We start from the raw sequence: 23,196 nt of genomic DNA, 5'->3' as shown, positions 1-23,196 counted from the left end.
ACACCATCTGAGATGGGCGATACTGTGCCTAGGAGAGGCAGCATTAGCTGTGGGGCTCCTTGTTCAAAGTTTGCTACAGATTTCAAGATGGTGAGAGCAAAACATGAAGCCAAGAGTGGGACCCTTCTCTGTGTGGGCCCCTGAAGGATCCCTCACCCACCAGAGGCAACAGAGCTAACCAAGGGCAGGGCTGGCTCTGCACTGATGTATCTCACACGCACCCCCGCCTTCTGGTCCTGCCCTCACTTACGAACCTGGGAAAGTGTACTTCATCGGTCTCTGTTTTTTTCTTTTTCCTCTGTAAAAAGGTAAAAGAGTAAATATTACTTTTATTCCCTTTTTATAGAGAAAGGAATTAAGATGAGGTGATTAAGTGTAAACAATAGTATTTACTCATCCTTGCCTCATGGAGTTATTAGGAGGATTTAATGAAAGGACTTAAGAAAGAAAGGCACTAGGTAAATCCCAGGTATTATATTGTTATTTTGTATTGTAAGAAGGGGGATTTAGTCTGTGTAAGAGGGAGTTTTTATTGACACAGGTGTTAGACAATGAGATAGTTTTCCAAAATCTTCCCTAGATATATTTTAGATTAAGAAAAGATTCCTATGTGTCTGGTTAGATTTTGATGAGATCTTCTATGAACATGACTTCCAGGATCCTCAGTGGTTCTTTCTACCTGATATTTTGTTTTTGTTTTTAGTTTTTCAGAAAGCTCACCTTATAGCATCATAAGTCTTACAGAATCGGGTGGGAATGGAATGCACAATTCTTTTATACCTCCCCAAACAAGGCAAATTCCTAGTTTCCCTCCAGCAACCTTTCAAAACTAGCTGTGAACAGTGGCACATGTTCTATGGGTATGCAACTTTTAAAATGTTAATTAATGAAGCCAAAGAAGTAGTTATTACAAGAAAATATGCCTTCTCCACTTTTCTTTAAATAAATTAGGATTAGACACAACTTTTAATTTTTCCAGTTAAGGATTAAAAGAAACAAACTACTGTCTGTTATCATTATAAGTTCATAAGGGAAAGATTTTGACACCAAAACAGATAAACAAAACCCATGGAATGAAAGAAAATACTTAGAAGTCATGTATCTGATACGGGGTTAATATTCAGAATATATAAAGAACTTGTACAACTCAACAACTACAACAAAAAACTGGTCTGAAAATGGGCAAAGGGGGGCGCCTGGGTGGCTCAGTTGGTTGAGCATCCAACTCTTGATTTCAGCTCAGGTCATAACCTGAGGGTAGCGGGACTGAGCCTCCGTTGGGGCTCCGCACTCACTGGGGAGTCTACTTAGGATTCTCTCTCTTTCTCTCCCTCTGTCCCCTCCCCCCACTCACAGTCTCTCTCTCTCTCTCTCTAAAATAGATGAATAAATTAAAAAAAAAAATGGGCAAAGGACTTGAATAGACAACTCTCCAGGGAAGAAATACAAATGACCAATAAACACATGAAAGATGCTCAACATCACTGATCACTAGGGAAATTCAAATCAAAACCACACGATAACACCCTCACATCAGTTAGAATGGCCATCATCCAAAACAAAACAAAAACTCAATAACAGCAAATAACAGGTGCTGGTGAAGCTGTAGAAAAATTGGAACCCTTGTGCTCAGCTGGTGGGAATGTAAAAAACAGTGAAAAATAGTTTGGGGGTTCCTCAATAAATTACACATAGAATTATCATATGATCTAGCAATTCTACTTCTAGGAACACACCCAGAGAACTGAAAGTAGGGTCTTGAAGAGAGATCTGCACACTCATGTTCATGTAGCATTCTTTACAATAGCCAAGAGGTGGAGGCAACTCAAGTAACCGTCAACAGATGAACGGAGACACGAAGTGTGGTATACACATACACGGAATATTACTCAGCTTTAAAATGGAAGGAAATTCTGGGCGGAGCGAGATGGCGGAGGAGTAGGAGACCTGGATTTTGTCTGGTCTCAGGAATTCAGCTGAATAGGGATCAAACCATTCTGAACACCTACGAACTCAACAGGAGATCGAAGAAAAGAATAGCAACAACTCTCTGAACAGAAAAGCGACCACTTTCTGGAAGGTAGGACGTGTGGAGAAGTGAATCCGAGGTGATATTCGGGAGGATAGACGGCGGGGCAGGGGGCCTCCGTCGGCCGCTTCTGGCAAGTGATAGAGCCGCGGAGCACAAAATCGGACCTTTTAGAAGCCGGCTCCGCTGAGGGACGTCGGTGCAGTGGCTAAGCTGGGGGTGGAACCCTTGCGGGACAGTGTGGTCTCAGGACCCCCGGGGTCACAGAAAGACCGGGGGTGCCTGAGTGCAGCAGAGCTCCCAGGTATCGGAGCAGGGAAGCCAGCTGCAGAGATGGAGCCGAGGTGCGGGCTCTCAGCTCGGGGTTGCCATAAACTGTGATCCGCGGCCCACTCGGGCCACTGCTCCTCCAGCAGGGACCCAACAAGCAGCAGAACCAGGGAGACTCCCCTTCCTCCCCCGGGAGGAGCAGCGCGGGAACGCACCGCAGGGATCTGCTGGGTTTGGAGACTCCACACGGGGTTGGGTGCCAGAGAGAGAAACACTCGATCAGGTGAGCACGGAGTGCGGCTGGAGACCAGGGAGACGGGAGTGACTGCTTTTCTCTGGGGGGCACACTGAGGAGCGGGGCCCCGAGTTCTCGGCTCCACCGGGTGGAGATTGGGAGGCCCCCATTTTTACTCTGGTCCTCCAAAGCTGTACCGAGAGCTTGCAGGGAACAAAAGCTCCTGAGAGCAAACCCGAGCAGATTGCTTAGCCCGGACCGACAAGGGCAGGGCAATTCCGCCTCCGGCAAAGACATTTGGAAACCATGGCAACAGGCCCCTCCCCCAGAAGACCAGCAAGAACAGCCAGCAAGCCAAGACCAAGTTTACTGATCAAGGAGAACGGGAGAACTCCAGCGCTAGGGGAATACTGCACATAGAATTCATGGCTTTTTTACCATGATTCATTAGTTTTTCAAAGTTAATTTTTTTAACTTTTTTTAATTTTTCTTTTTCCCTTTTTCAACCAACATCTTATCAATCCCTTTTTAAAAAAAAACATTTTTTATTTTTCATTTTTAGAGTCATATTTTATACCTTCAGAGCAGTTACCCTTATTTTTGGCATATATATAAATAAGTTGTTCTCTCTTTAAAATTTTGAGATACAGTTTCTTCTAACAGATCAAAATATACCCTAAATCACTAGTGTATGGCTTTGTTCTAGCCTGATCACATTCTCTCCCTTTTTTTCTAAATCTTTCTTTTTTCAAACAACTTATCAATTTCTTTTATAAAATCTTTTATAATTTTTTCTTTACACTCATCTTCCATCCCTTCATTGTATCAACCCTTATTTTGTACATATATAAGTATTTCTTCCTTTAAAATTTTAGGAGGCACTTTCTTCTAACAGACCAAAATACGCCCAAAATCTAGTGTGTGGCACTGATCTATGCACTAGCCTGATCATATTTGATCATATTCTGCTTTTTTTTGTTTTGTTCTGTTTTTGTTTTTATCTTTTTCTTTTTTCTTTTTCTTTCTCTTTCTTTTTTCTTTCTTTCCCTTTCTTTTCCCCTGGTTTCAGGTCTTTTCTCATTTGTATAGAGTATATTTGCAGGGGACGTTGTTAACCCGTTAGCATTTTGTTCTCTCATTCATCTGTTCTCCTCTGGACAAAATGACAAGATGAAAAAAATCACCTCAGCAAAAAGAACAAGAGGTAGTACCGTCTGCCAGGGACCTACTCAATACGGACATTAGTACGATGTCGGACCTAGAGTTCAGAATCATCACTTTAAAGATACTAGCTGGGCTTGAAAAAAGCGTGGAAGTTATTAGAGAAACCCTTTCTGGAGAAATAAAAGAACTAAAATCTAACCAAGTCGAAATCAAAAAGGCTATTAATGAAGTGCAATAAAAAATGGGGGCACTAACTGCTAGGATAAATGAGGCAGAAGAGAGAATCAGCAATATAGAAGACCAAATGATGGAAAATAAAGAGGCTGAGAAAAAGAGAGAGAAACAACTACAGGATCACGAGGGCAGAATTCGAGAGATAAGCGATACGATAAGACGAAACAACATGAGAATAATTGGGATCCCAGAAGAAGAAGAAAGAGAGAGAGGGGGGAGGAAGGTATATTGGAGCAAATTATAGCAGAGAACTTCCCTAATGTGAGGAAGGAAACAGGCATCAAAATCCAGGAGGCACAGAGAACCCCTCTCAAAATCAATAAAAATAGGTCAACACCCCGACATCTAATAGTAAAACTTACGAGTCTCAGAGACAAAGAGAAAATCCTGAAAGCAACCTGGGAGAAGAGATATGTAACCTACAATGGTAGAAACATTAGATTAGCAACAGACCTATCCACAGAGACCTGGCAGGCCAGAAAGGACTGGCATATCTTCAGAGCACTAAACGAGAAAAATATGCAGCCAAGAATACTATATCCAGCTAGGCTGTCATTGAAAATAGAAGGAGAGATCAAAAGCTTCCAGGACAAACAAAAACTAAAGGAATTTGCAAACATGAAACCAGCCCTCCAAGAAATATTGAAAGGGGTCCTCTAAGAAAAGAGAGAGCCTAAAAGCAGCATAGATCAGAAAGGAACACAGACAATATACAGTAACAATCACCTTACAGGCCATACAATGGCACTAAATTCATACCTTTCAATAGTTACCCTGAATGTAAATGGGCTAAATGCCCCAATCAAAAGACACAGGCTATCAGATTGGATTAAAAAACAAGACCCATCAATATGCTGTCTGCTGGAGACTCATTTTAGACCCAAAGACACCCCCACACTGAAAGTGAAGGGGTGGAAAACCATTTACCATGCTAATGGACACCAAAAGAAAGCTGGGCTGGCAATCCTTATATCAGACAAATTAGATTTTAAAACAAAGACTGTAATAAGAGATGAAGAAGGACACTATATCCTACTTAAAGGGTCTATCCAAGAAGAAGATCTAACAATTGTAAATATCTATGCCCCTAACATGGGAGCAGCCAATTATATAAGGCAATTAATAACAAAAGCAAAGAAACACATGGACAACAATACAATAATAGTGGGGGACTTTAACGCCCCCCTGACTGAAATGCACAGATCATCTAAGCAAAAGATCAACACAGAAATAAAGAATTTAAATGAAACACTGGACCAAACAGACTTCACAGACATATTCAGAACATTCCATCCCAAAGCAACGGAATACACATTCTTCTCTAGTGCCCATGGAACATTCTCCAGAATTGATCACATCCTAGGTCACAAATCAGGTCTCAACCGGTACCAAAAGATTAGGATTATTCCCTGCATATTTTTAGAGCACAATGCTTTGAAACTAGAACTCAGTCACAAGAGGAAAGTCGGAAAGAACTCAAATACATGGAGGCTAAAGAGCATCCTACTAAAGAATGAATGGGTCAACCAGGAAATTAAAGAAAAATTAAAAAAAATTCATGGAAACCAATGAAAATGAAAACACAACTGTTCAAAATCTTTGGGATACAGCAAAGGCGGTCCTAAGAGGAAAGTATATAGCAATACAAGCCTTTCTCAAGAAACAAGAAAGGTCTCAAATACACAACCTAACCCTACACCTAAAGGAGCTGGAGAAACAACAGCAAATAAAGCCTAACCCCAGCAGGAGAAGAGAAATAATAAAGATCAGAGCAGAAATCAATGAAATAGACACCAAAAGAACAGTAGAACACATCAACGAAACTAGGAGCTGGTTCTTTGAAAGAATTAACAAGATTGATAAACCCCTGGCCAGACTGATCAAAAAGAAAAGAGAAATGACCCAAATCAACAAAATCATGAATGAAAGAGGAGAGATCACAACCAACACCAAAGAAATACAAACAATTATAAGAACATATTATGAGCAACTCTATGCCAGCAAATTAGATAACATGGAAGAAATGGGTGCATTCCTAGAGATGTACCAACTACCAAAACTGAACCAGGAAGAAATAGAAAACCTGAACAGACCTATACCGACTAAGGAAATTGAAGCAGTCATCAAAAATCTCCCAACAAAAGCCCAGGGCCAGATGGCTTCCCAGGGGAATTCTACCAAACATTTCAAGAAGAATTAAGACCTATTCTCCTGAAACTGTTCCCAAAAAATAGAAATGGAAGGAAAACTTCCAAACTCATTTTATGAGGCCAGCATTACCTTGATCCCAAAACCAGACAAAGACCCCCTCAAAAAGGAGAATTACAGACCAATATCCTTGATGAACATGGATGCAAAAATTCTCACCAAAATACTAGCCGATAGGATCCAACAGTACATTAAAAGGATTATTCACCATGACCAAGTGGGATTTATCCCCGGGCTGCAAGGTTTGTTCAACATCCGCAAATCAATCAATGTGATACAATACATTAACAAAAGAAAGAACAAGAATCATATGATCCTCTCAATAGATGCAGAAAAAGCATTTGACAAAGTGCAGCATCCTTTCTTGATCAAAACTCTTCAGAGTATAGGGATAGAGGGTACGTACCTCAATATCATAAAAGCCATCTACGAAAAACCTACAGCGAATATCATTCACAATGGGGAAAAGCTGAGAGCTTTTCCCCTAAGGTCAGGAACGCGGCAGGCATGTCCACTATCACCACTGCTGTTCAACATAGTATTAGAAGTCCTAGCCACAGCAATCAGACAACAAAAAGAAATCAAAGGCATCCAAATCGGCAAAGAGGAAGTCAAACTCTCACTCTTTGCAGATGATATGATACCTTATGTGGAAAACCCAAAAGACTCCACCCCAAAACTGCTAGAACTCATATAGGAATTCAGTAAAGTAGCAGGATATAAAATCAATGCACAGAAATCAGTGGCATTCTTATACACCACCACCAAGACAGAAGAGAGACAAATCAAGGAGTCGATCCCACTTAGAAGTGCACCCAAAACCATAAGATACCTAGGAATAAATTTAACCAAAGAGGCAAAGGATCTGTACTCAGAAAACTATAAAATACTCATGAAAGAAATTGAAGAAGACACAAAGAAATGGAAAAACGTTCCATGCTCATGGATTGGGAAGAACAAACATTGTGAAGATGTCAATGCTACCTAGAGCAATCTACACATTCAATGCAATCCCCATCAAAATACCATCCACTTTTTTCAAAGAAATGGAACAAATCATCCTAAAATTTGTCTGGAACCAGAAGAGACCCCGAATAGCCAGAGGAATGTTGAAAAAGAAAAGCAAAGCTGGCGGCATCACAATTCCGGACTTCCAGCTCTATTACAAAGCTGTCATCATCAAGACAGTATGGTACTGGCACAAAAACAGACACATAGATCAATGGAACAGAATCGAGAGCCCAGAAATGGACCCTCAACTCTATGGTCACCTCATCTTCGACAAAGCAGGAAAGAATGTCCAACGGAAAAAAGACAGTCTCTTCAACAAATGGTGTTGGGAAAATTGGACAGCCACATGCAGAAGAATGAAACTGGACCATTTTCTTACACCACACAAAAAAATAGACTCTAAATGGTTGAAAGACCTAAACGTGAGACAGGAGTCCATCCAAATCCTAAAGGAGAACACAGGCAGCAACCTCTTCGACCTCAGCCGCAGCAACTACTTCCTAGAAACATCGCCAAAGGCAAGGGAAGCAAGGGCAAAAATGAACTGTTGGGATTTCATCAAGATAAAAAAGCTTTTGCACAGCAAAAGAAACAGTCCACAAAACCAAAAGACAACTGACAGAATGGGAGAAAATATTTGCAAATGACATATCAGATAAAGGGCTAGTATCCAAAATCTATAAAGAACTCATCAAACTCAACACCCAAAGAATAATCCAATCAAGAAATGGGCAGAAGACCTGAACAGACATTTTTCCAAAGAAGACATCCAAATGGTCAACAGACACATGAAAAAGTGCTCAACATCGCTCGGCATCAGGGAAATCCAAATCAAAACCTCAATGAGATACCACCTCACACCAGTCAGAATGGCTAAAATGAACAAGTCAGGAAATGAGAAATGTTGGCGGGGATGTGGAGAAAGGGGAACCCTCCTACACTGTTGGTGGGAATGCAAGCTGGTGCAACCCCTCTGGAAAACAGTATGGAGGTTCCTCAATCAGTTGAAAATAGAGCTACCCTACGATCCAGCAATTGCACTACTGGGTATTTACCCCAAAGATACAAATGTAGGGATCCGAAGGGGTACGTGCACCCCAATGTTTATAGCAGCAATGTCCACAATAGCCAAACTGTGGAAAGAGCCAAGATGTCCCTCGACAGATGAATGGATAAAGAAGAAGTGGTATATATACACAATGGAGTATTATGCAGCCATCAAAAAGAATGAGATTATGCAATTTGAAACGACGTGGATGGAACTGGAGGGTGTTATGCTGAGTGAAATAAGTCAATCAGAGAAAGACATGTATCATATGACCTCACTGATATGAGGAATTCTTAATCTCAGGAAACAAACTGAGCGTTGCTGGAGTGGTGGGGGGTGGGAGGGATGGGGCGGCTGGGTGATAGACATTGGGGAGGGTATGGGCTATGGTGAGCGCTGTGAATTGTGCAAGACTGTTGAATCACAGATCTGTACTTCTGAAACAAATAATGCAATATATGTTAAGAAAAAAAAAGAAGAAGAAGATAGCAGGAGGGGAAGAATGAAGGGGAGTAAGTCGGAGGGGGAGACGAAGCATGAGAGACGATGGACTCTGAAAAACAAACTGAGGGTTCTAGAGGGGAGGGGGGTGGGGGGATGGGTTAGCCTGGTGATGGGTATTAAGGAGGGCACGTTCTGCGTGGAGCACTGGGTGCTATGCACAATGAATCGTGGAACATTACATCCAAAACTAATGATGTAATGTATGGTGATTAACATAACAATAAAAATTTAAAAAAAACGGACGGACATTCTGACACATGCTACAATATGGATGAACCTGGAGGATTACATGCTAAGTGAAATCTGTCAGTCAGGAAAAGACAAACACTGTATGAGTCCATATATCTGACGTGCCTAGAGTAGTCAAATTCAGAGACAGAGAGTAAAAGGGTGGATGCCAGGGCTGAGGGAGTGGGGGCGAGGGGTTGTTTAATAGTATATATGGAGTTTTGGTTTTAGAAGCTGAAGAGTTCTAGAGATTGTAGGACAATCTTTTGTCCTACAATTGTCCTTCTAGGACAATCCCACCAACTTAACACTAGTGAACTGTACAGTTACAAATGGTGGAAGTGGCAACTGTTAGTTTGTGCATTTTACCGCAATTAAAAGGAATGACAAACTCCTATACGGAAGTTTTTTCATTTCTCTAAAATCTAATACAACAGCATCTCAGAATGTGATGGAGCTACTGACCAGCAGTTGGTAAGCACTGTCACAGTCTAAATGTTAGCCACCGAAAATATTCAATGTTTTAAATCAATCTTCTCCAAAGAGGTAAGGAAGTAACCCAGATTTGGCCTTAGGTCAGCCACAGAAAACCATGACCGACCAGAAATGACTGGAAGAGCTAAAGTTCTGGGCGGCTCCATGTGGAAATTAACTGTCATTGTCATTAAGGTTTCATTGAGCGTGATGGGTGAGGAAGGACTCAGGCCCAGTATTATTGATAAAATCATGACTGGAAATGCAAGATCAGCCCCGACACATCGCGGCTTGCCTTTGACTCCCGCCCTCCATCTCTGTCTCTATCTAGATCGATAGATGTATGCAGTATGTACACATGTATTTAGTGTATGCAATACATATATGTGTATGGAGTATATCATAAAGCTTTCACTAATTCAAAATTACTCATGTGTGACTGATCGAGTTCTGTACTCGTTTGCTTTGGGGTTATTCACAAAGAGTTTGCGAAGCCACTGTGATTTCTTAACTATACTCAAACACAAAACCTGCATGTTCTTTCATCCACATATAAAATACTCATTTATATACATGCCCTCACATGATGGAAAGATTCATGCTTCTATTTATTAAAGGAATTTTTCTAAGGAGCTTTACTGGAAAACATGTTCTTGAATGTTCTTTTTTAAAAAAAATCTTGTCCCAGTTTGCTTTGTGGCTTCTGATACAGTTATTGGAAACTACTGAACATTAACACAAGTTGAATCAGCCAGCGATTTTTCACAATAACCTTCCTGTTGCTATGGCTATTCAAGTGTTCAGATCGTTTGCTGCCTGACCTTTCTGCAGCTTCTGCCCCTCTGGCCCCTCATTTGCACGGTGGGAGACACATTGTTTTCTAGCTTGTCCCCTATGTCCCTCCTTTTGCTGCTGCTGCTGCTTTTTTTTTCTTTTTTAGCTCAGCAACAGCTCCTTTGTAGCCTCTCCGGAATCTTTCCATTTGGAATCCACTGGCCATTTCTCCCTCTGCGTTTGGTTCTAGGCCCTCCACTCCACACCAATGCCTGAGCAGTCCCATCTGGCCCCAGGCTTCATGACCACCATGTGCCACCCACTCTGCCATCTGCATCAGCATTCCACGTTCCTCATCTTCTTCTCCATCGAGCCTACTATCTGCCTGACACTTCTCCTGGGTTGTCCTAAGGACACCTCAAATCAGGACATCCAAAACCTACTCATCATATCCCCTCCCAAAGCTCTTCCCCTCGTCCCCTTGCCAGTGCTGGTTCCAGCCCATCCAGCCATCTATGTCTAAATCCCAGGGTCATCTTCGACCTCCTCCCTCCTCTCTCAACCTCCATGTCCTATTCATCACACCAAGAGCCATCCATTCCGCCACTCGAATCTCTCCTCAGTCCCCCTTTCCTCTAGTGCTGACTTAGTCCCCCCTCTCTTACCTGGATCACCTCACCAGCACCCCAACGGGCCCTTTGTTTCTCTTGCTCCTCCCCTAATAGATTCTCTAGATCAGCACCATCCAATAATGGACAATTGTCAGACTTTCTGCATTGCCCCAAATGGCAGCAACTAGCTACATGTGGCCACTGAGCACCTGAAGTGTGGCTACTATGATTGAAGAACTCAACTTAAAATTTCACTTAATTTTAATTAACTTCCGTGTAAACAGCCGCATGTGGCTAATGGTTACTATACTGCACAGAGCAGATCTAGATTCTCCACAGATGCTGCTCAAAATCCCTTGTGGTGGTTCACAGATCCCTTCATCGTCTCCATTCTCATTTCTCTCAGTTCCTCCCCAACGCCCTTGGATGCAATGAAATTCTCCATTTCTCAAAATCACCATGCTTTCTCTCTCTCTTGGGATATTAACTCCTTTGGCTTGGAACAGCTTCCCTCCATCTGTCTGGCAAACTCCTACTTTGCCTTTGGGGCTCAGCTTAGCAATCACTTCTGTCACCTCATGCCATGGGCCATCTCCACCCTGCCTCTTCCTCTTCCAGATATGCCACCTATGGGCCTTATAGCCCATACTGAGCACCCATCACACTGGTTTTAGTCCGCAGTTTGTCTATATTCCCCATCAGACTGCACTCTGAGGTCAAGGACCCAGTCTCCTTTGCTGCTGTTGTATCCTTAGCACCAGCACAGTACCTGGCCTGCTCGAGGCTGCTGTATATGGGCCTTACTCTGCCAGAAGCTCAGGTCCCAGAAGCAGAGCCCCTCAGCAGCACTTTGTCTGCACACCCCCGTGAAGAGCGACAACAGGAAGTGTAACTGACATAGGGATGTCTCATTCCAGAGTCTAAAACAACGAGGCACTGAAAGATACCGTCTCTTACATAGTATCCCGGTTTTTCAGATCCTCTTTCCAACAGGTTTAGGAAAACAGTAATCCAGCTATTCTGCCTCTCACAATATGAACTGATTACAAACCCTAGGGGAGCTTTGAGAGTCTCAATCCTGACCATTGACTGATGGGGCCCTTAATTCACAGGAGAACAAAGAAGGAACAACAGGTAAGGACATCCTTCATATCTGTGGGGCTAGCTTCTACCTGGGCTTCATGGCCAATCCTAGACCTTTCCAAATCACACCCAAAGTCATCAACTCCCTATTTATCCACAGTATCAAAATACTAGAACTTATTTTTTCCATTTTCCCCCATTCCTATTTTTTTAAAAAATCTGATGCATTTTTTTTCAACTATACAAACATAAAAATGGTCTAAATGAAAATAAGCACTCGCTGGTGCAATGCACCCAGTGCAATGCATTCTGAACTATGCCATACCCTTGAAATTAGAAATCTGTAAAGGCAAATGCCAGTCCTTAGGTACTAAATAGAAATGCAGAAACAGATGCAGCAAACCATTAATAACTGTTCCACTGGTTTCACCAACTAGACAAAGAATAAGATCTGCCATGTCAATTATTCATTTAATTTGAAATCTTTACCTATGAAGATTTCTTTTTCAAAAGGAGAGGGTCTTTGCAAATTTATATCCTCCCCTCCACTGGTGCCTTGGAAGATAAGGCTTTGCTCACTTAGCTGACTCTGGAATAAACTTCTCTTCCTTTATTTAGAATTTTTCTTAGTCATGGTCTTTTCAGGGAAGAAGGCAGTGTAACGCTGTTAACTATATTCAATAGTTGTTTTGCTCAGTGAAATAGAATGTGGCTTTGAACTTGATCTCTCTTACACACACACACACAGACACACACACATGTGTGCTACCACCAGTACTGTATTACAAATAATCAAATAATGTCATTTCCTCGTCACCTGAGCAACGGGAAGAGAGGGAAATTTCTCTCCTCGTGCTGAAGCAGCATGGCCAGCCTTTATTCATTGCTCGAAGTGTTCTGATAATACCTGAGGCAAGGGTTTATAGTTTGCCAGGATCAATCCTCCTGATGGTCACTCCACAGCAATCTGCCATCATTCCATCATCAGACACCTTTAATCCTTCCAGCAAATTAGAAAGTGGCTCGAGCTCACCCCAACATGTTTGTAACAACAGCGATCTCCCCTGGTAAATGCCTAGCTGACGTGGTGGGCCCCGAGGACCCAAAGGACTGTGGAAATGCTTCAGGACTGACTGGATTCTGGCAACTCACTACCAGAGAACGTACGTGCTTCCCGCCCTGCTCTGTGGGCTGGTCCTCTCTGCCTGTCTTGCCAACTGTAGCCTTTATTTCCTCGAAGGTCCATGCTATGCCTCAAGGATCTGGGTGTCTCTGTATTTAAAAGTAAATGAAAACTGCCTGATGGAAGTTTTCTGGTGGTGCGGAGACACGGTTTTTGGGAAACTCTAACATAGTCTGGGAAAAGGAGGGGTATTTGTTGCCTGCTCTGTGGCAGATGCCCCACTCAGGACCCATGTTATTTCATTCACTCCTAAAAATTCCCTGTAAGATGGACAGCATGCCCATTTTATAGTTGAAGAGACTAGGGATGGAAAATTTAAGTGAAGTGCCCAAGTTTACTGAGAGAAATGGTGGTGCGGCACCACAGGTCATCCCCTGGGGTTACATTTCTGCGGTGGGCTCCTATTTTGGTCTCAGAATGTTTCCTGAGCAGAAGCTGGGAAGACATAAACCAGAATCAAATGTGAAAGAAAGCGGGCTGCCCAAATGGTGGACTGAGCCAAACTTGTGGCTTGCATTCTTCAGTGTGAGGTGAGAAAGGCTGAAAATAGGTTTGCGTCGATCTCAAAACCACCTATAGTGTAATTACGATGGAAATTACCACTACCACAGCCCGGATGCAAAAGTACCCACTAATTAAATGAGCAATGAGAATCTCAAAATAATTTGCTAATAGTCTCGACTGCTTGCAGCAATATCTCTTTTGTTGGTGATCGTGTCACTGAAACTTAACACCCTCTTCACGTAGAGAATGAAGTCTCCCTAGTGCACACGTGGAGCATTTACTGTATCACCAGATGTTCTGCTCCTCACCAACCCTCCCCTCTCCCCGCCCCGGCCTGCCCCGCTACAGAAGGGAGACCTTGGCTCTGAAAGGAGAGCCACTTCAGTTGTCGAGCATTCCCTCCGGAACCAAAGAAAGCAAATCTTTAGCAACATGACCCTCAGAGTGTTTCCTTTTGTCACGCAGAGAACAGCATCTAAGGGACACACCAGTGCCTGCCCAGGCAACGGATAGGTTCTTATCTGGGCTTAATGATCAGACACAGAGACAAAAGCCTCCACACCAAAACATGCTCAGCTTACGCTGAGGCTAACCTAACGTTTTGTTTTGGGAACTTCTAAACATGCATGACATTTTAATACAATGCGAGGTTCACTGCCTTCAAGATGTAACCCTGTGCCTCACAAAAACAATGCATTCCAGAAGATGCCAAGGAAGATCCAAATGAGTCTGGAGAGCTGGAGAGCAGTGCAGCTGTTTTTAATGTTCCTAGATGCTAGTTTTCAGATCTGCAAAGATGCAGACCAGCCTAAAACTGAACAGCTGCTATTAACCTGAAGCTCTCCCTCATGGTGACAGTGGTGTCTGGAGCACGAGACAGTGAGTCAAGAGGGTTCAGCTGCCACCGGCTACGTATGGACCCTGCAAAGTCACTCTCTGGGCCTCTGTCTCTTCTTCTATTAAATAAAGATTCTCTGAATCCCTCCTGGAAACCTTCCAGGTCCCCTGCCCAGAACAGCTGGCTCCTAGCCTTTTCAATCAGGCTTTCTATCAGTTCAGAATAAACATCAGCGAGCCCACAACTCACGGCATGCTCACCTCATCAGAACTCCCAAGCACACTGCCTGTACAGTGCTGTCTGGGGCCCCTGAATGGACTGCAATCTCCTGGAGGCCAGGCTTCAGGTTTCTTCTCCCTTGTACACTAACTGCCTTGCACTTTCAGACATTAAAGCATTTGCTGCATGAGATGAATATCTTTCTGCATCAGACAAGTGGGATTCTGAAGGACAGGTATTCTATTTGCACTTGCACCTTTGGTCCTAAGAACATGTTGGGGCTCACTGGCACATGAAAGAAGAAGACCCGTGTGTTCTCAAAGGTTCTACTGCTTGGGGGGCCAGTTCTGGCACCTGATTCCCTTCTGCTGTGCATTGTTCTCCAGCCACCTGTCTAGAACCTAAGCTATTTGAGGGCTGGGCTGGTGTCATGGATTTATTGTGTATCCTTTGTAGCCTTGTCAATAGTACTAAGCATGGGGCAATTTTTGCTTGCACATTTTCAGTGTGTATACTGAAATGAAGATGATTCTAATAGTATGACCCTGAAACTAATAGAAAAAGGGCAATTTTTGCTTCTAAAAAGTACTATTAATATCATCATTTAACATTTACTAATTCTATACAATGATCATAACATAGTTCTTGATCTCTATGAATGAATAAAAGTTACCAATAACTTCATTAGAAATGTGCTTCTTGGGGCGCCTGGGTGGCGCCCCAGTTGAACTGGGTGGCTCAGTCAGTTGAACATCTGCCTTTGGCTCAGGTCACGATCTCAGGGTCCTGGGGTCGAGCCCCGTGTCGGGCTCCCTGCTTAATGGGGAGTCTGCTTCTCCCTCTCCCTCTGCCCTTCCCCCAACTCATGCTCACTCTCATGCTCACTCTCTTTCTTGCTCGCTCTCGTTCTATCTCAAATAAATAAATAAAATCTTAAAAAAAAGAAATGTGGAAAATTAGTTGCCTATCTTAGCAATAGCTAGAGAATGACTATTAATTACCAATTTTCTTTAGAAGAATAAGAAATCTATATGCCTTGCATGCATATAACACCCAAACATTTACAATGCAAAAATACATGTATTCCTAGCAGCCTGACCACAGCTGCTTTCTTTGAAACATTCTTTGGGGAAAGACTGATGTTCAGGGGGATTATGATTCATTAAAGTTGCTGACCGATTCAAATACTTAACTGGCCAACCTATTTTTTCAGAGAATGTTCTGTTCACACACCTTGGCACCATTCTGCCAACACATGTGTGCACCATGTGGGAGAAATCCACATGTCCTGAGATATGGACATGTGTCCTGAGGGGTGGCATACTATGCACGCTATTTAAGCAGAGCTTTGGTTTGACTCATAGGGTTCATATTTGTGAACCTTAGGCACAAATGCTCTTTTTCCACAAGGTGACCAAAACTAGGCTCGAGTACAGAGCCAGTCATTGTTAGCTCTTTGTTCCCTGGAAGAAAATTCCACAAATGTTGATTCACTAATTTACTCTAATGAAAAAGCTGTAGGCAGTCTCAAGTCTGAGTAAGCGTGAATGTTAGAAAGGTCCCTCTAGACTTACAATGCATTTTTCAATGTTCTGTCTGGAATAGGAATATAAATAGAGCATTCAAGATGCTTCTGTTAGGCTACTTCTAAGTACAAACATTTTTGATAATTTAAAACAAGGGTTTCAGAATTAAAATGACTGTAGTGATTCCCCAAAGAATGTTCTCCTTCCAGCCATGGTGGAGTAAGGTGGATTGGATTTACCCTTCCACAAGGAAAAACCAAAAATGCTCTCAAAAAAACAGAACATTTAAGGAAATGGTTTTTTTTTTTTTTTAAGATTTTATTTATTTATTTGACAGAGAGAGACACAGTGAGAGCGGGAACACAACCAAGGGGAGTGGGAGAGGGAGAAGCAGGCCTCCCACTGAGCAGGGGACCCCCCCCCCATGAGGGGCTCGATCCCAGGACCCTGGGGACATGACCCGAGCCAAAGGCAGCTGCTTAATGACTGAGCCACTCAGGCGCCCCTAAAAAAATGGTTTTCAAGACACTCCATATCAGTCAATGAAAGATAATGATCTCTAGAAGAAAACAGGAAAAAAGCTTGTGACATTGGCTTGGGCAGGGATTTCTTGGTTACAACACTAAAAACAGGATTCATGAAAGAAAAAAACAATCAATTGGACTTAATAAAAAATTGAAAACTACTGCTCTTCAAAAGACATTGTTAAGAAAATGAAGATAAGCCACAGACTGGGAGGAAATACTTGCAAATCATAAATCTGATAGAGGATCTGCATCTAGAATATCTGAAGAACTTTTACAATTCAACAATCAGACAATCCAACTTTTAAGAATGAGTGAAACATGAATAGATACTTCATAGACATAAAGATGGCAAATAAGCACACAAAAAGATCATTGATCATTAGGGAGATGCATATGAAAACCACAGTGAGACACCAGCAATTGCTTCTAGAATGGTTAAAACTAGAAAGACTAGCCATACCAACTGCTAGCAAGGATGTGGAGCAATCTGAACTCACACACACTTCTCAGGGGCAGGTACAACTGGACAACCACTTTGGAAAAGACTTTGGCAGTCTCTTGAGGAAAACACACCTACCATGTGACCCAGGCATTCCACTACTAGCTAGCTATTCACCCAAGGGAAAGAAAGCAATGTCCATGCAAAGACTTGTATACACATTTTAGTGCAGCTTTATCTGTATTAGTTCCTATCCTGGAAACAACTGAAGTGTCCATCAACAGGTGACTGGACTACCAAATTGTGGGATATCCATATGGTGGGATGCTACTCAGCAAAGGGCAGGGATGAACTAGTGATACATGCATTCCCATGGATGAATTTCAAAATAATTATGCTAAGTGAAGAAAGCTAGGCCAAAAACCTATATACCGCACGATTCCACGTATACAAGACACTGGAATATATTAACAAATCCGTATTGCCAGAAAGCAACTGGGGAGTAGGAGGTAGCAGGAAAGGTTAAAAAAGGGAACAAGGAAATTTTGGGGGTCACAAATATGTCTATTTTCTTGATGGTGATGATAGTTTCACGGGTGTGTGAAAAACTTCCCAAAGGTATGCCTTAAGAATGTTCAGTTTATTGTGTATCAATTATACCTTGATAAAAAAATACTAAGAAGACACGGAGGTTTGCCTCGGGGAATTTTGCAGAATATCATCATTTATGATCTAGTCCTTTGCGTCAAGGACTCATTGAGTTCCAATCATGTGCCAACCATGGCACTAAAGAACCAGCTGGGTGAGGACAGTCTGACACACAGACCACTGGTTGGACTCGAGTGTTTCCCCAGGGCCACTCTGCTTAAGGCACAGGGGTTCTGAGAGGCTGTGGAAAACCAAGTTTTAACTTCCGTTACCAGTCTCATTATAGGCAAATTGCCTCAAAGTGTATTATCTATTATCATATGTTGCGGTGATGACAATCACAAACTAATTCTAATTTTGCACTTGAGCCTGTCCATACGTTTGAACAAATAAGAGAATTCATCAAGAAAAACCCAAGAACCCATTCCGAGTCCACTATAACAGGCTTTCCACAAGCCAACCGAAGAAAGTAGATCTGCTGCCTGTTCTCATATAGGGGATCTGTGCCCCAGGCTCTAGTTTCTTTTGTTCTCCGTGTGAGTTGTGGAAAGCAAAGTGGGTTGTGATCTCTCTAAAGCTGCATTTGCCATCATCTCTTAGTCCCACGATTTTCCATTAAACCATGCTCTTTAGGCCACTGATAATTAGCCAAATTATCACTGAATTCACCTCGTAGGAATTTGACTTAATACCATATGAAAAGCTGAGAGAAAGCAAAATCAATATGATATATACTGAGTGTTCAGTGTAAAACACTGGCGAGTGACATTCCTTATCTATCAAACCACAAAGGCATCATCACATTCCACTGGCATAAACAAAATCTTAAAGGATGACTCATGATTTCAATAAAAATACTAGTATAATACTAGCCCATGGCGCCTGGCAACATTTTTCTGAACAAGAGAGAAATATTTGAAAAAGGATTTCTTATACAAATCATATGGGCTGAATGTGGGCAATAAATCTTTCAAAAGAAAGTATGAAAACTTCACAAACATAAAAAACGAAATCAGCATGACTATGTACAACTTTTTCCTTGAGCCAGAGCTACAGAAAACTGCTCGCAAAGTGAAACAAGAAGCATATTTCAAATGACATAACAAAGCAAGTTATCCAAATCGGTATTTTGTAGAAACTGCTAACACCTCAGCTGCATCTATAATTGATTAATTTAGAAACAAGCTCAGAATTTACTTTCTCTAGTTACATAAGACAAGAAAGGTGTCTCCTGTGAAGAATGAATATAGGATTCAAAGTCTGGCAAAGACTGAGATGATCCAAGTTGGCCCTGGACCACTAATAATGTTTTGGAAAGATTGGGTTATTAGATTAACAGTTGTAGAAGATGGACACTATTTATGCAATGTTAAAGCAAACATTTTTATTAACCAAACATTTCCTAAATTGTAAGCAGAAATGTGAAACTTGATCTGACACCTGTAGCAAATCTGAGGGCCTTCCCTGGCCCAGGACACAGGGGTTTTGCCATGTAGGTCCACGCCGCTCTCATCCTGCTCAGAATGGAAGACAGCCACACCTTTTACTTTACTCGGGGTTTGTTTCAAAGGTGATCTGAAGAAAATTTCCTTCCTAATCAGTTCTCAACTCTTGCTGCCTCCCACTGGATAATTTATCCCTATTCTTCCCAAAGCCCTGAAAACTCTTCCTCACCTTTCCAGCTTTGTTGGGTCAACAGTGTGTGATTGTTGATCCCTCATTTAACAGGCACCAAGAGGCTCTACTTACGTCATGCATGGAGTCCAGAAGCTTGGTCAGTTGGTAGAACCTTTGCCAGCTCTGCCCAGAATTGTTGGGACACTTAGTCACCATCTTCCTCAGTTCTTTGATGTAATTTGTCCTCATTTCTTCAAATGCAGCCTGGCTTTTGAGGCCATCCTTTGGAACTGCGTTTAAGGAATACAGACATGTAAATCCGCAGGATGGAAAACAGCTTTGACATTGTAGCAGTTAAATGGACTAGAATATTTTGAGGTTTTTAGGCTCACACTTTTAGACTGATCCTGAATCTTAATTAATTGCATTTATGAACAAATACGGCAGTTATCTATTGGTAAATTCTTGTTCACATCTACATACAATAGAATAATAACTGCTATTTATTGGGTGTATGTTAATATGCATCTTGCATATATTAATTTTTTTATGACATAATCATTATTCTCCTTTTATAGATGACAAAACTGGAGACTGGAGGTTTAATTCTGCCTAAGGACACAATAAATAAATGGCAAGAAGGGGTGGAAACCTAGGTCTATTTCCAAAGCCTGCCTCTTAACCACAATGTTACATTGCCTTGTGGCCTGTCATCGAAGTGTTTTAGGAATCGTAACTTGCCAATACTTCAGAGGTAGGAAAATACACTTTGATTTTCCAGGACAACTGTAAGAGCCACGGACAACCTAAGCTGGGGCTAGAATTAGAAAGTGACATCTCTATATTCAAATTCAAACATCAGAGACACTTGGGGAGATTGGCCATCTATGGGGTGGGGGAGCACAGACATGCTGAGAAGCACTTTGCATCTTCTTTGCACCAGGATCCCATGACCAGTGGGGCCCTGTCATGTGGCCTCCCAGGCAAGAAGGCGGTGGGTCTGTGCACTGGTTTGTGTGTGCAAAGGAGTAACACCACAGTGGCTCTGCAATGTAAGGCAAAAATCTGTAAACTTGAAAGAGAATAAACCTTGTTCTCCTTTTTCTTTGAGAAAGTAAAAAAGTAAGCATCAGGTTTTCTTTTACGTAGTGGCTGGCTTTTTATTTTAAATTTAAAAATCTCACTTAGAAACAATATTTTGGGATTCAGGGCTTGGAAGCATATCAAGTGTCTCTGTGGCCTGCTGAAAGGAGATGCTTTGTCCCAGGACATATGTGAAAGCCCTTATGGAGGAAAGGCGCTCCTGTGCTGGGAATGTTCTGGAAGGAGGTATGGGGCAGAGTGTACAGTATCCCCTGTGAAAATCTATCTACATGTTTGCTCTTTTCCACTGTAGCCAATAAATAGTTATGTGTATGCTTTAACTTTGAAAAATAAAATCACTTAAGAACTTTATTTTTAGGAGATGGAGACCTAAAGAAAATTCGTCTTGTGAAATTAATGTTCTGAGTTTGGAACTGCTTTTACTTTCACTTCTTAATTATACAGCATGTTTGCTAATTTGTCATAACTGGGATAAATAATAATTTACTTGGGTCATCAGCCCTTTAGAATGGCTAAGTACATTTTTTGACTGTTATGAGAACCCTGGAAGCCGGGAATACTGCTGTTTCCAAATTAAACCCTGTTGTCCTGTATAAAAATTATCTTACAAATTACATTCACATCTTATGTTAACAGTCTCCTTGAGTTTAATTGTTGAGGCTTTTGATTTGTGGTTTATCTAAATCTACTTTTGTGGGGGAAAAAATAAACCCCTAATAGCAATTGCATGCATTCCTGAGACAGCCACAATATTAGCTGTGGTTTCAAATATTTGACATTCACATTAAAAGTTAAATGCCATCCATTATATAACAAATAGTTTGTTTTCTTTAAAAATAAAGCCTTGTTTTAAAAGTATAAAAAATATGAAGGATGGTCATAACCAGGATGTTAATAGTAAAACTATAGACCTACTGTCTACCAAAATTTTTAATGTTAACTTAGAACTTTCTGAAAGAAATGACAAGTTTGCAAATACTTTGCAAATAGTGCCTACACACAGGTTAACAATTATTTTTTTAAGTTATAAAATATTAAGGAGTACACCTTTTGCTTTTCAATATAAATATTTACAGAGATCATCGTATACATTAACAATTACCTAAAATTAGAATGGAGTGAATAAATTTCACTACTATATTTCACTACTATTTGGTGTATCTGCTAAGATTAAGCAAAGACCTTCTTATGGATAGTTCTGTATCAAATTCTCAAGATTACAAATGATTTGTGTCAAATATTACTTATATATTATTGCTATAACTGAAATATATTGTACCAATTTCCCAGCCAGATTTTTTAGAAGTTAAAACAAACCCACAAATAAGGAGAACTTAAGCAAAACCTCAAATTTTGGAGGTTTGCCAAGATTTTCTGAATTTACTTATTAAATGCAGCAGGGCTGCTGGAAACCATCCAAAATCTATGGGCTGGAGAAGAGCAAAGAGGCAACTGGGGTAGAGGTTTATCTGTTTTCCTCCATAAGCATTAAGAACACAAGATTCTCTCAATGTCATTGCTAAAAACCTTCTCGATACACTGGACATCAGGTGTGCAATTTAACATCCTAAAGAAGAAGAAAACTTCTAAGTTTTCTATCACAGATTAGCAAAATAAGCTTAAATAAGCTTACTAAAGCCTGCAGCTCTATGACTCATACAATTCTTTACTTACGTTTCCCTGCCTTTTTATTTTGCTTTTCCTGCATCTATAAAAATCAGAATTGAAAGTACTGAGCTACGTGGAAGCTAATAAATTAATTTGGGTAGCTTCAAAATGATATCAGGATTGATTATAGGCTGATTAAATGGTCTAAAAGGATAAGACACCAATTAAGTTGTAGTCAAAATTTATAAAAATTAGTATCACATGCATTTTTTTATTTAAATTCTATCAGACATCTGATCTATCTACATCTAGATCTATACTTTCAACATTTTTCAGGCCAGTAATGGTTAATGACATAGCTTGGAAAGGGGAATAGAATCACTGTCGCTGAATTTAAAGATTCTAGCTCCAAAATTATATTCTAAAAAGGATAAATCGGGGACTTCAGAAACCTTAAGGGAGAGCGGGGGTGGGGGTGGGGGAAGAGCCCTGCTCTGAGCACCCTGCAGATGAGGGGTTGCGCACACGACCCTACAGGAGATTTGCTGAGTGTAATTAGTGAGGAATGGTAGGGCCTGTGGCAAACTGGAGAGAACATGCCCTGCCTTGGGCAATCGAATTCAATGAAAATAAAACAAGACAAAAGGCCAAGAGCAACCTAAAATACCTGTGCCAGCCAAACAAAACACAGCTGTGAGGTGCTGGCCCCACCTCCCGACTGGGGCTGCGGGTTTGCCCCCTGGGCTGGAGCCTGGGTCCCGCCTGCTAACCACTCCGTGCCTCCCGCTGTGGCCACGTGCCACCAGTGGCCTTTCGGCCCCTTGTTCCCCGCTCTGGGGAGAGCGGGAACAACACTGGGCGTGAAGGCCACAGCCAAGGCTTTGAGTTCTAATGCACAGAGGATACTGGACAAAAACACCTGTGTGCCTCCTTTTCGTTAGCTTTAGAACATAGGGTTGTTTTAAGCATTAAATTAGATGATATATGGCAAACACTTCAAAAGCCGTGAACTGCTAAACAACAGGGAAGCAGGTGCTTATCCAGAGTCGCTATGGCATCTCCTCTTCCTGCTCTTGTCACTACCCGATTCAGGCTAACTCGTCCTCAGAC

The 23,196-nt window shown here is 41.6% G+C and overlaps 1 protein-coding gene across 1 annotated transcript in view; it reads right to left on the bottom strand.

Annotated features, from left to right (window-relative positions):
• Positions 1–23,196, bottom strand: part of NR3C2 (nuclear receptor subfamily 3 group C member 2) — a 329,662-nt gene that overhangs the window by 22,556 nt on the left and 283,910 nt on the right. The window contains exon 8 of the mRNA XM_028125270.2: positions 19,507–19,664. Coding sequence (XP_027981071.2) covers positions 19,507–19,664 — 158 coding nt within the window. The remainder of the gene's footprint in view (positions 1–19,506; positions 19,665–23,196) is intronic.

This window comes from Eumetopias jubatus, unplaced genomic scaffold, assembly GCF_037043125.1.
Source record: "Eumetopias jubatus isolate StellerSeaLion01/CBP00866 unplaced genomic scaffold, mEumJub1_p1.0 scaffold_2, whole genome shotgun sequence".
Classification (NCBI taxonomy): domain Eukaryota; kingdom Metazoa; phylum Chordata; class Mammalia; order Carnivora; family Otariidae; genus Eumetopias; species Eumetopias jubatus.
The sequence above is the reverse complement of the archived record's forward strand: the minus strand, read 5'-3'. Positions and strand labels throughout refer to the sequence as shown.